This window comes from Cucumis melo, chromosome 1 (genome assembly GCF_025177605.1).
Source record: "Cucumis melo cultivar AY chromosome 1, USDA_Cmelo_AY_1.0, whole genome shotgun sequence".
Classification (NCBI taxonomy): domain Eukaryota; kingdom Viridiplantae; phylum Streptophyta; class Magnoliopsida; order Cucurbitales; family Cucurbitaceae; genus Cucumis; species Cucumis melo.
In genome coordinates, this window is record NC_066857.1 from 3230798 (window position 1) to 3244088 (window position 13291).

The following is a 13291-nucleotide window of genomic DNA, read 5'->3' on the forward strand; positions in this document are numbered from 1 at the left end:
TCATTACTTGTCATATTTTCTTAAAGATTTAAAACTATACAAAGCACCTAAATCAACTTAATTTAGTGATAATGAACATGGTTTTCTTCCCTTGATGGGTCAAAGATTAAATCTCCAATCTTGCAATTGTTGTAACAAGAGAAAAGGGACAAACCCAAAAGTATAATATATAAACCAAAATGAATATATATTAGGTGTGGTTAGAGCTTAAGCCACCAAGAGGGAAAAGAACAAAAATTAAGGCCATGGTAGACTTGGACTTTGATCAATGACCAGGAATTACTGATATGACGTAGAACAAAGAACCAAATACACTTGATAATAGTTTTTATACTCTTCCAATTCGCCCGAAGCAGCCGGCATTGATTTTATTCAATATCCTCTTAATATATTTTATAACAATTAGCTCCTTCCCACAACTGACTAATAAGACATATAACTAGACCAATAGATCAAAAGTGGAAACATAACTTTGATGATAGCAGTTAAAATTTCAAACGACAGACCATATTATTCATATACTTTTCAACAAGCATATGCTTTAGAGCGCAACACAAACAAGAGTTACCTTCCACTTTCACAATCACTGCCCAGGAATGCAAACAAGCTTATGTGATGGGCCATAAACTAGAAAGTTAATTAGGACGAAAGGGGGATTTGGAATGAAAATCAAACCAGTTCAAGCTGAGAGGTATTTTGACATCCAGGATTCGAATCGAGACCAAGCAAGTTCGACTGCATTATCGTCCTCGTCATTCATTCCCATGTTCTTCCTCCTCTTCACACCTTCTTCGGATCGGTTCATGAAAGCATGTCCACTTCCTTTATATATATGCACCTCATATGGAATTCCTGATTCTTTCAGCTTTTCCTCTAGTTTCTTGGCAGCCTAAAAACTCAAATCTCATTATTACTTCATCATCTGTTAATGTTTGATCTTAACACTGTATAAACGTATCATGTAAACACCAGATTGTTACCGCTATACTTATGGCCACGTTCTTTACCCAAAAAGAAAACTCAAAGCGAATTTTAATAGCAAGATTGTGCACAAGACTCCCGCAACCAACAATAAAACAGTGTATCAAGCATATGCAACATTTCTAACATTAACCCGTTGAGACTTAATGACACATGGAAAAAAATTTGTTCAAGTAAGGTCGTTTGAAACTGACACCCTTATTTCCACATCAGTAAAATCATCAAGCTTCAAATGATTGCCACTTTCTAAGTGACAACATGAAAGAAAGAAAAGGGAATATTATATTTAAGATAGAAATGAGCAGGAGAAAGGGTTCTACCGTCAAATCAGAGAAGCCAACGAAAGAATCAAGCTCTCCGAAATGAGCCTGAATGGGTGCCTTAGCTTGGGCAGGATCTGCAAGCTCTGATGAAGGAACTCCGTAGAATGAAACAACAGCATCAACATCAGGAATCAAAACAGAACTTGCAATTGAAAGTGCACCCCCCATACAGTATCCAGTTACACCAACCTGACAAGATCCTATAACATTTAAGTTTCTAGTTTTTATGGATATAAATGATCTCAAAAATGTAGATTAAATAGTTGAATACCTTCTTAGAGCCATTAGCCTTGAGCCAGTTAACTGAAGCATGGATATCCTTAACAGCACCTTGCCAGTCGAGACCATCCATCAGATGCTGTGCTTCAGCAGCATCTAACCCGACCTTTCCTCGATACAAACTGATATCGGATTGCACAAAAGAAAACATTTATCAGTAGAATGCAGCCCAACCAAGGAGACCAGCATCATTACAAAGAAACACAAATTCATAATCCAAGAGAAGGAAAGCATCATACTCTGGAATAAGTGCCTTGAAACCAGATCCAAGCCCAGATATTTTCACAGCATGATTCTTGATTTCATAATCCACTCCCCACCATTCTTGAAGCACAACAATGGCAGGGGCATCATCTCTCCCCACAACATAAGCATCAAATTCCTGCCCAAAAGAAACAAAACTCGTAAATGTTTAATGAAAAGTCCACGAATACAAATATCAAACTGTTGAAATACCATCGAACTGAGCATCTCGATGCTACAGTATAACTACACCGATCATTTCAAATGACAAACATCCCATAAACTTTATCCAGAAACATCTAGGGTTGGAAAAACACAATACAAATTCTCCAGGACTAATCAGGAAAAAGGGTTAACTCCATTTCCCCAAAAGTAGACACTACCACAAGAATCGTACCGACCCATTAAACAAAGTAGCCGAATTCCCACAAAAAAAAAAAAAAAAAACGGTGCCACTAATGTTTTCCAAAGACCAAACAGCAAATAGAATCACACCTTGATAAAGAAACAAACAACAAATGAAATCAAAGTGAGGGGGAAGATGAAAGAGGAAAAAAAAGGAAGTGAACTCACAGTGCCATCTCTCTGAATTTGGATTTTCTTGAAAGGGGAAGAAGAAGCCATGGAGCGGACTGAGAAGCGAGAAAGTGAGGAGCTTAGCTTGTAAGGAGTAGAGATGATTGATGGGGTTTTGAGAAGTGACCCTGAAGAAATCGAAGACCTTATGATTGAAAATAACATTTCCCAGCGCCTTATACCATACGAGAACGGAGGACCCCTGTTTCTATCAAGTCAAAAACGCTAAGCGGATGAAGGAGATGGGGGAGCGGTGACTAAAGAAAAACTTGGACTAAAACGGCATCGTTGCTTTGTACTTTTGTTAACTACAACCCCGAAGGTACAGCCGTAAATAATTTCGCATTTTTACACATAAATTTTGAATGAGACCACTCCTTTAAAGGAAGCTTCAACACCAAATCACAATTTGGGATTTCGAATCAATTTTCTTAGGCTACTAATTCTTCTTGTCTGTTAGTTAATGTTATGTCACACTCCTCCGAGTGGTTACTTCAACTTCTTCAACGATTCCTCAAGAACTCAACTAAAATCCCACAAATTCACGCCCTTCTACTCACCCAAGGCCATCTCTTCAACAATTCCCAAACTTCCTCTAATCCAAAATGCCTCACCACCCTTCTTTACAACACTCTCATCAGAGCCTATCTAACCTTAAACCGCCCTCGTTTTGCCCTCCTTCTCTACACCCAAATGCTCTCCCAACAGACCAAACCCAACTTCCACACTTTCCCTTCAATCATCAAATCCGCCACCATTTATTCCCCTCTTCTCCCCAAATTGATCCACGCACATGCTTTCAAGATTGGCGTTCTCACCGACCCCGTTGTCCTGACATCCTTTGTTTCCTCTTACGGGGACCTTCGTGAACTGGGTAATGCACGTAAGGTGTTTGATGAAATTACCGATCCTTGTATTGTTGCATTTAACTCTATGCTTGATGCTTTTGTCAAAAATGGGGACTTGGGTTCTGCTGTTTTCATGTTTAGGTACATGCCAGAGCGTGATGTGGTTTCTTGGACTAGTGTCGTTAATGGGTTTTGGTGGAATGGGCGCTTTCTTGAGGCTCTCTGGTTTTTTCAGATGATGATGATGAGTGGTTCGGTTAAGCCAAATGAAGCTACTTATGTGAGTGTACTTTCTTCTTGTGCTAATTTAGATGCTGAAGGAGTTCTTTGTCGTGGGAAAGAAGTACATGCTTACATTATTAGAAATGAGGGTGAGTTTAGTGTTTTTATAGGGACGGCGTTGATAGATTTTTATGGGAAGATGGGATTATTAGGATGTGCGAGAACTGTTTTTAATCAAATGAAGAAAAGGGAGGTCTGCACTTGGAATGCAATGATCTCTTCATTTGCATCCAATAGTAGAGAAACAGAGGCATTAGACCTATTTGCCACTATGAAGGTTGAAGGAATACATCCTAATGAGGTTACATTTGTTGCGATTCTCACAGCGTGTGCTCGTGGCAAGCTCGTCAAATTGGGATTGCAGTTATTCCAATCAATGTTGTACGATTTCTCAATTGTACCAATTACTGAGCATTACGTATGTGTGGTTGATCTCTTAGGCAAAGCAGGGCTTTTGCGAGAGGCAACTGAAATCATAGAGTCCATGCCATTTGACCCGGATGCTTCTGTTTTGGGAGCTCTTTTGAGTGCGTGTAAAATTCATGGAGCCATTGAACTGGGGAATGAAGTGGGAAGAAGATTGCTTGTGATGCAGCCACGACATTGTGGTCGGTATGTGACTTTGGCGAGTATGAATGCTGGAGCGGAGAAATGGAATCGTGCTGCAGTTATAAGAAGTGTAATGGCAGACGCCAGGATTCAGAAAACTCCAGCATATAGTAGAGTAGATCCAATGCAAAATTTGGTGCTAATATCACCCTCTTGATCTTGAAACTGTAAAATAGTATTTGTATACAAGAGTAGTGTTGATAATTTTTATCTGCAGCATGAAATGGTAATACATAGAAAACAGATCCAAATTGGTTGTTTGTACACACCGGTTCAATCATTCAATTTGTTTTGCTTCTCTCAATGTGGTGATTGGAGATATCCTTCCTTAGACCACCCAACCCCTTGAAAAAGTCATAAATAACATTGGAATCTCATGGTCAAGAAAAATGTAATGTTTGAATATAGGATCAAAATCTTAAACTATATTGCATAAGGGATTATTTGGATTTATAATGTAGTTTTGAAACAAAAAAAATGAGCAGGAGGTTTTTCTGTTTTGCTTTATGAGAAAAAAAGTAATTTTTTCTTCTTTATATTTGATTTTTCTATAGAACGTAAATATAATCAAGCTTCAATATGTCGTACATTTTTATATTTTTTATAATTCCTTTTTTCCAACAATCATAATATATATATATATATATATATATATATATATTATGGTTTGTCCCTTTAAACAACGTGAGGTTGATGATGATAAAAATTATATGATAATAAGGAAAATAACGTGAAACACGTTAACTTCCTCCAGATATTTCTTTACATCTACAAAAGCTTTTTATAATTTATATACTTTGAGACTATAAAATCATGGTGTCAACTTAGACATTAAACCCACCACTACAATCTCTCCCACAATGTTCAATTCCTCGGCTCTCTACCAAAAGCTGTCCATCAAAAAACCCATACAAACATCTCTTGAACTTCTCATTTTGATCCTCGCCATTTCCCTTCTTCTTTACCGTCTCCTTCACCTCAAATCCCATGGCCTCCTTTGGCTTCTCGCCTTCTTCTCCGAGCTCTGTTTCACCTTCGACTGGTTTCTCTACATTCTTTTAAATTGGAGTCCCGTCGACTACAAAACATACCCTCAACACTTCAAACAGTGTGTTTTACAAAATCCCTTTTCTTCTTCTTCCCCATTGATCCAATCCATTTCGTTAATTTCTCTCTCTTTTTTTTTTTTTTTTTGTTGATTTGGGATTTTCTTTTTTATTACAGAGTACCGGAAGTTCCTCCGGTGGACGTGCTGGTGACGACGGCGGATTGGAAGCTTGAGCCGTCGATTATGGTGGTCAACACGGTGTTGTCTCTGTTGGCCGTGGATTATCCGGCTGGAAAACTTAGTTGCTATGTCTCCGACGATGGGGGATCTCCGGTTTTGCTTTACGCTCTTGTTGAAGCCTCGAATTTTGCTAAAATTTGGGTTCCTTTCTGTAAGAAGTATCATGTCCAAGTTAGAGCTCCGTTTAGATACTTCTCCAGTAAGTCTCCATCCGCCGACGGCCATGAATTCCGACAGGAGGAGAAGAGGATGAAGGTACACACATCAAATACATGAACCAAACTTAAACATAAACTTCAAAGTATATATGGACTAAAACGATCTCTATTTCTATATTATATACATAGGACGAATACGAACGACTTTGTGAGAGAATTGAAGCTGCGGAAGAGAACCCAATGGTATACGAAACTTCTAAATACTATGAAGCTTTTAAAAACACAGACAAGAAGAATCATCCGACCATTATTAAGGTAATAATTAGCTATAGATTGTTTTACTAAGGTATGCCATTTGTTTACTATTGTTTCATAATATTTATGGAGTTTGTTAATGAGGAAATTTTGCAGATTTTATTAGAAAACAAAGGAAATGATTCAAATGGGATATCAAATTTGGTATATGTAGCTAGAGAAAAACGACCAAATCAACCTCATTACTACAAAGCTGGTGCTTTGAATGTTTTGGTAAGTTTACCAAACACTTTGGATATCTTGTCAATAATATCTTCAAAATAGCTATTATGTTTTTGGTATTAAATAATTAAAACTCAATTATTAGAGCAAAATACTTTTTCTTTCCCAAGTTGTTGTTGATTAGATCTATGTGGTGATTTTTTTAATTAGATGCTAAGAGACTTTAATTGTGTTATTGAAAATTAAATAAAAGACAAGGGTATCAGGTGTGATGACAAATGCGCCATTTATAGTGAATATAGATTGCGATATGTATGTCAACAACCCAAATGTTGTGGTTGAGGCTATGTGCATTTTACTCGGAGCAGAAGAGCAAGAAAGCATTTTCGTACAATTCCCTCAAATATTTTACAACCTACCCAAAGATGATCCATTTGGATGTCAACTCATTACCCTCTTCCAAGTAATATTCTATCTCTCTTTAGTGCTCGGTCTAAATTTTCACATTCTTCTTTCTTATTTGATCTAATTTATTTTGGGTATTTTGGTAGACATTGTTACGTGGGATGGCAGGAATCCAAGGTCCTCTCTTTGGTGGATGTAATTGCTTTCATAGACGTAAAACCATTTATACATTGAATAGTTCACAAAATAAAACAGGTAACGAGTAAACTTATTCACGATTTTGACTCTAAAATTTAGAAACATGTACTAATATAATCTTTTTTTTATCATCTCATTGCTCTATACTCTATATTCTGAATTATTCTTTCATAATAAACTATTTTTCCCCTACGCTGGTAAACATATTTGCTAATAAACTGTTAGGTAGAAGGATCAAATTCATATGTTGTTTTGTAATGATTTATGTTTAGGAAAGATTGAAGAGAATTTTGGAGAATCAGAAGAGTTGACCAAGTCAGCCAATGAAATACTAAGAGGGGTGCAATTTAACGGACCCCCTCAAACGATAAATCTTTCTACTTCCATCCAATCCGCATATCAAGTAGCCAGTGCCGACTACGAAAATAACACTGCCTGGGGTTTAAAGGTCAGTTTTGTAATGAATAAAAACAAATACAAATAAAAGCCAATTATAATCTTAGGTAACGAACAAGTGGACTTGTTTTTTAGGTGGGTTGGCTATATGGGTCAATGACAGAAGACATTCTGACCGGGATAAAGATCCATTCAAAAGGGTGGAAATCCGTATTGCTGCAGCCAAATCCACCTGCGTTTTTGGGGTTGGCTCCCACTGGTGGTCCTGATGCTCTTACCCAAAGAAAGAGATGGGTAACAGGCAGCTTGGAGATCTTGGTCTGTAAAACTAGTCCACTTTTAGCTTTTTTCTTAACCCGGCTCACCCTCAGACAATGCTTAGCTTACACATATTTTTTAACTAGAAGCCTCTACGCCATTCCTGAATTGGTTTATGTCATTCTTCCTGCCTATGCTATCCTCACCAACTCTCACTTCTTGCCTTCAGTAAGTTCCCATTTCAATAAAAACAAACTTCAATATATGGTTTAAAAGTATATACAACAAAATATATGGTCTTACATATGTTTTTGGTAAAATGTTTAGGTCCAAGACACAGCTCTATTGGCAACGTTTGTACCCATCTTTATCCTTTACCACTCCCTTTCAGTATGTGTTTATCTTCAATGCGGCTTATCAGTTCGTGCATGGTGGAACAATGTAAAGATGGAAATGATCTCTACTACAAGTTCATATGTCTTTGGAATTTTGAGCCTTGTTCTAAAGCTCTTTGGTATTTCAGAAGCCGTGTTTGAAGTTACACCTAAAGGCCAATCTAATAATGTCGATGATAAAGAAGATGATCGCAACGTTGGAAAGTTTGTTTTTAATGAATCGCCACTGTTTATCATCGGTACAGCAGTGGTGCTATTGCACTTGATGGCGTTGGCATCGTCATTGTTGGTAACGGTCGGGATATTACAACCACCATCGTCCAGTGATGGACGACGAGGGTCCGGGATAGGAGAGATTTTGGGTTGTGTGTGGGTCTTAATGGCTCTCTCACCCTTTTTGAGAGGCTTGTTTGCTAAAGGGAAATATGGGATCCCTTTCCCCACCATATGTAAATCGGCTTCTTTGATATTGCTTTTTGTGCCCTTCTACAAATGGCTTCTTTGATATGCTTTTTCTGCCTTTCAACATTTTTGCTAACCTTTTCTAATAAAATTTAAAATTTTCATATCATGTGAGTTGATGTTTTCGTAAATATTGATGAAATAATTTACTGCTTGCTATAAATTCATTTAAACATTCAAATCTTATAAGGTCACGTGGTTTAGTTCTTCTGCAAGAATAACGGAGGTGTGCTAAAGTTATGAGACACTCACGGATGTTATAAAGATAGCAAACAATAGTGTGTGTGTGTGTGTGTATATATATATATATATGTCAACGGCAAAATTTGTATGCTTATTTAAACGTAATCAGATGAAAAACATGTGCATTGCATGTGGCTTACAATTTTTTTGTACATAATTTTTATGATAAATTTTAAATTTGCAATGGTTATTTGTTTAGTTATTAGAAAATGTTTGACAAGTTAATTTTCAGTAAATATATTTCTAATTTATTCTAAATTTTAAATAATTGAAGTCCAATTAAAAAGTAAAAGAATAAAACATAGGAAAAAAAATGAAAATTAGAATAGAAGGATTCATCCAATTCAAATGCATATGATACTTGGGAACAAAGTTTGTGAAATAAAATTAATACAAACATAAAACTAACCATTTTAAATGAACGAAGATGAAGATGAAGATGAAGATGAAGATGAAGAGTAATTTCGTATATTTTTTTTTTCATTTAAATTTGCATCATTCACCATTTTCAATTAAGTATTTTTTCTTAATTAACTTTAAAAAATTTATATAATCTATGATGTCACAAAGAAGGAAGTAAAAGGTAATGTGCAATTATGAGCCCTCATGAGGCCTTTATTTTTAGATTATTTTGATATTCATTTGTTTCATCCAAACATCTTAAAAAGAAATGCAAACAAAATTAAATGAGTTACTAAAATCAACAAAAGTATTCTCTAATCTCTAGCAATAAACTACACAGGACTAACCTGCCTTGTTTCTGAAATTTTCTCAAGCAGAAGAGTGGAGCAATAAATGTTTGATTCTTAGTGGCCGGAGAAATCATGGGCTCTGAGGTGACACTATAAAGGCAGAGAATATGCAGACAACAAAGAGAATCTTGTTTTTCTTCCGAACCAATCTCCACATCTCAATTTCACTTTCACTTCCTCACTTTCTTCTCTCTTTTCTCAATTCTCAATTCCCAACTCCCAACTCTCTCAATCATGGCCAATCTTCCCGACTCTCTGTTCGGTGAACCAACCACCGCGCCTGCGCCCGAACCCATCGCTTCTCATCCTCCTCATACGGACCTAACCAATGTCCCTGTCGATGAGCTCATTCTCGCTCTCAACCACGCCCGTACTCGTGAACGTGCTTTGCACCTTCTTTCTCAGGTATTCTAAACCCAAATGCCTATAAATGATTGAATATACTGTAATCTATCCGTTTAAGTTAATGGGTTTAGATCAGGAGATCGTATTGCAGACTTTTTGTTTTGGTGGCTTTGGAATCGGACTAAAGAAGGGAGAAAAGAAAACCCATGAATTCTTAGTCCATTCCTAAAGACAAAGAGAAAGTTGTAATGTTTGGCCAATTAAAAATGGAATTTTCCTTACTTTTTAAAACTCAAGTTTTGTTTTTTTGTTCTTTCTTTTTTAACTTTCTACTTTTTATGCGTCGTTCTCGTCACGGAAATTACTGAAACAGCCTGTTGTACATGCATTCGCGTTAGTCTCTCGACTCTCGCCCTCGTAATTGTACATCTTCGCAATCGGTTCTTGTTCCTGACTCTCGCTGTTCTTTCTATTGGGTCCTTTTTTATGAAAAAAATGAGCAAAGAGCGAAGTTCAAGAGAGAGAGAACGGCATACTGAACTTGCTCTTTAAATTTTATTTTTCAAATGTGATTTTTCACTTTGTTTTGATCTGATTTTATAATTTCAAATGATCGGACAAAAATATGCTTTTATTTTTTGCTGTTTTATGTTTCTGTAATGCATATCTATAATGTGAATCTATGGGATGACACTTGTTTCTGTTAACTGTAATTTTTACTTTTAGCCACAAAAATTAATGTGGAATTTTATCTAAAGCTTAGAGATCATTCGTGAAAGCATAAAGGTATACTAATAAGGGCGAACATTCAAATTTAACCATTAGGGAGAAAATAGAGACTTTTGAAGCTTCTTTTTTGTGTTTTCAAAACTTGGTCCTATTTCTGAAAATATTGGTAGAAATTGTATAACAAAACAAAGAAACTTGTAGATGTAAGTAATGTTTATAAACTTAATTTTCAAAACTCAAATATGTTCATCGAAATGGGCCTAAACTTTTTTATCGGAAAAAAATTTGATTAGCAATAAACTTCAAATGTTTTCCCCAGTGATTCAAACTCTTAATTGCAGATTTTTGGTTTTTTCTCTTCAGAAGAGGAGTATGTTTGATAATTTGGCTGTTCTGATATGGCATTCGTTTGGTACTATGTTTACCCTTCTAAAGGTATGAACTCTCAACTGTGGCAATGCCTTTATAGAACAATGTCAATCTTCAAGATGTGTGATTTCTTTTATTTGTGTGTTGCAATTGTAGGAAATAATGGACGTTTACCATTTGTTGTCCAAGCCTGAGCTTACAGAAAAAGCTTCAACTAGGGTCTGCAATGCTCTTGCTCTTCTTCAGGTTATCGTCTCACTTCTGTTATCAGATGTGAAGTTGAATGAAGATAGATTGTTTTGTTTATTGATCATTTTGACTCGTATGAAATTTTGCTTGTCAATTCCTCCTCTGATACATCTCATTTAGAGCATGCACCTTATCTCCATGGTTGAACACAAAAATCCATCTTCCTCTTGCTTAAGAAACCGTGTACTTGTCTTCTGCAGTGTGTGGCCTCTCACCCAGAAACAAGGGTGCCATTTATGAAAGGTAAAATCTCAGCGAAATTCGATATATCTCTGTTGTTTTTTTCTTTTTACATGTTAAAGGCGTTTTCTATTGATTATTAGGCATTAACCAGTGACCTTTTGAATTAGGTAGCATTGATGGTCTGAGTTGTGCTGATCTTTCATGGCTTCTGATTGAATGCATATTATTTTGCAGCTGAAATTCCACTTTATTTGTACCCGTTCCTTAATACCACCATCAAGGAAAAACCTCATGAATGTCTCAGGCTCACTAGCTTAGGAGTAATTGGTGCACTAGTGAAGGTAGTCACTTGTTTCTTTTCTTTACATTTTGTTTTCTGTTCTTAGGTTAACATCAACTCTTGCTAGTATCATGATGAAATGATTACTTTGGAACAAACTAATGAGTTTAAAGACAAAGAAACTTTCAGTTCACAAATCAAAATCAAATTCTTTGTGTATCTACATCATTTATTTTGTACTTATGCAATTGCTTACCTCACTCTTGCAGGTTAATGACAAGGAAGTTATTTACTTCCTACTCAAAACTGAAATAGTTCCATACTGTCTGCGATGCATGGATGTGGGAAAAGGCTTGTCAAAAACGGTGAGTACTGCAAGATGAGATCGTAAACAACCAGCACAGATATTGTTTTCTCAATGATGTCACGCATCTTTGTTCATTTTATGTCAAGTCTATCACTCATCATCCTAAGATCATCCAGGTTGCCACGTTTATTGTTCAGAAAATTCTAATGAATGAAGAGGGATTGAGGTACTGCTGTATCATAGCTGATCGCTTTTTTGCAATAACTCGTGCCTTGGAAACGATGATGGAAACACTTTCGGAAGAACCCTCACAACGGCTGCTAAAACATATTGTTCGCTGTTATCTTATGCTCTCTGAAAGTCCAAGGTTAGCTAAAAGTTCCTCTGAAGGCTTTTAAAAACTTCATAATTTGATTGGTTTTGCCACTACCCTTTATACCATATCGTTGATTTTGTGCTTGGTTTTATCAATAAAGGGCTTGCCTGGGACTTGGTAGACTCCTTCCTCGGATGCTAAGCCACAGCGCCTTTACTGACCTCCTTCATGTAAGTTTTACAATGACTATGAACTTGTATTGCTATTGCTATTGCTACTTGTCAGAACATGTATTGTTACATATCAATCTGAGTGCTAAGGAACTTAACTTTCACAACTCAATACCTCAAACACAAACTTTCTAGTTTCAACTTGCTAATTTCAAACTTCATAACTCAAGTCAATTTGCCCATATACTCTTAAACCTGAAGCTTATGCAATTATTACTGTCTTGTCTTACTTGCAGGATGATCCGACTGTCATGAGCTCTTTCAAGCAGTTGCTTCGCAAGGTACACGAGAATAGGTTATGAGACGATGAAAACAAACAAGGCAAGGCAATCCAAAAACTGGCTGAAGTTATATGCAAACTTTGCCAATTCTACTGCACAGAATTATATAATATATACATATAGCTCTAAAAATGAGTCAGTTCCTCCATCTTTCACACATCTCTTCACTATGTACATCACAAGAGTAGATGTAATTTGAACCACTTAAATCATAGTGTTAGGCCTTTTTTTTTCTTTTGTTTCTTCCACAGGCTTTTACTTTTTATTTTTGTATTCTCATAACTCTTATTACAAAATGAAAGGGAATCTCACCTTCAGTACTTCCACAATCTATCTTGTTATTCTTCTAATGAAACTGAGTTTAATTTGCCTTTGTTTTTCAAAAATAAAATGTCTAAATGGAATGAAATATTGATTTTTAAAATGTAACATAGAACCAAAAAGGAGATTAAAATTGTAAATGAGCCATTTAGGACTATGCAAAATAAACTATGCAAAATTGGGAGGGTTTAACCTTGTTGGTTTAAAATGTTAAAGAATAAAAGCAAAAGACATTGTTAGTTTTAAATGTTAAAGACATGATTGAAAGAGAAATTAAAATGGAAAGAGATTGAAAGGTTCTTCAAATTAAATTTGAATAAATTCAAGATTTAAATTGTCGACATGATGTAATTACCCATTTAATCACCTAAAATTAGATTGGAAGAAATTCAAGTTAAGGTCTTGGTAGTTAGATGAATAGATGGAAATGAATTTTTATACACTAAACTAATATGGAAACCACGTTATGACATCTTCAAACTCATTGAATACTTTTCCTTAATTCAAT

General features: G+C 35.9%; 4 protein-coding genes across 7 annotated transcripts; 3 read left to right on the forward strand and 1 right to left on the reverse strand.

The window, feature by feature from the left end:
• Positions 1 to 485: 485 nt before the first annotated feature.
• On the reverse strand, positions 486 to 2567 carry LOC103495610 (uncharacterized). The gene is made up of 5 exons (XM_008457229.3): positions 2400 to 2567; positions 1823 to 1965; positions 1576 to 1705; positions 1302 to 1493; positions 486 to 889 (listed from the first exon to the last, which is right to left on the reverse strand). The coding sequence occupies exons 1-5, from the start codon at positions 2565 to 2567 to the stop codon at positions 680 to 682; spliced, it is 843 nt and encodes a 280-aa protein (XP_008455451.1). The 3' UTR covers positions 486 to 679.
• A 303-nt stretch (positions 2568 to 2870) lies between these two features.
• On the forward strand, positions 2871 to 4445 carry LOC103495611 (putative pentatricopeptide repeat-containing protein At1g10330). The gene has a single exon (XM_008457230.3). It carries the CDS (start codon positions 2871 to 2873, stop codon positions 4296 to 4298), a length of 1428 nt encoding a protein of 475 aa, XP_008455452.1. The 3' UTR covers positions 4299 to 4445.
• A 425-nt stretch (positions 4446 to 4870) lies between these two features.
• Positions 4871 to 8282, forward strand: LOC103495612 (cellulose synthase-like protein B4). 2 transcript variants are annotated; one of them, XR_007821098.1, is made up of 10 exons: positions 4871 to 5249; positions 5366 to 5684; positions 5777 to 5902; positions 5999 to 6115; positions 6318 to 6527; positions 6616 to 6724; positions 6940 to 7115; positions 7199 to 7381; positions 7471 to 7549; positions 7649 to 7798. XR_007821098.1 is itself a non-coding variant. In XM_008457231.3 (9 exons), the coding sequence occupies exons 1-9, from the start codon at positions 5002 to 5004 to the stop codon at positions 8219 to 8221; spliced, it is 2229 nt and encodes a 742-aa protein (XP_008455453.1). In that variant the 5' UTR covers positions 4871 to 5001; the 3' UTR covers positions 8222 to 8282. The 2 variants fall into 2 exon arrangements, 1 of the variants encoding a protein (XP_008455453.1); XM_008457231.3 differs by having other exon boundaries at positions 7199 to 7549; positions 7649 to 8282.
• Positions 8283 to 9095: 813 nt separating this feature from the next.
• LOC103495613 (uncharacterized) lies at positions 9096 to 12783 on the forward strand. 3 transcript variants are annotated; one of them, XM_008457234.3, is made up of 9 exons: positions 9096 to 9578; positions 10589 to 10682; positions 10773 to 10862; positions 11066 to 11108; positions 11283 to 11389; positions 11598 to 11693; positions 11812 to 12002; positions 12112 to 12181; positions 12418 to 12783. In XM_008457234.3, exons 1-9 carry the CDS (start codon positions 9502 to 9504, stop codon positions 12481 to 12483), a joined length of 834 nt encoding a protein of 277 aa, XP_008455456.1. In that variant the 5' UTR covers positions 9096 to 9501; the 3' UTR covers positions 12484 to 12783. The 3 variants fall into 3 exon arrangements, with proteins under 3 accessions (XP_008455456.1, XP_008455455.1, XP_008455454.1); XM_008457233.3 differs by having other exon boundaries at positions 10611 to 10682; positions 11833 to 12002; XM_008457232.3 differs by having other exon boundaries at positions 9099 to 9578; positions 10611 to 10682.
• The last annotated feature ends 508 nt before the right edge of the window (positions 12784 to 13291 follow it).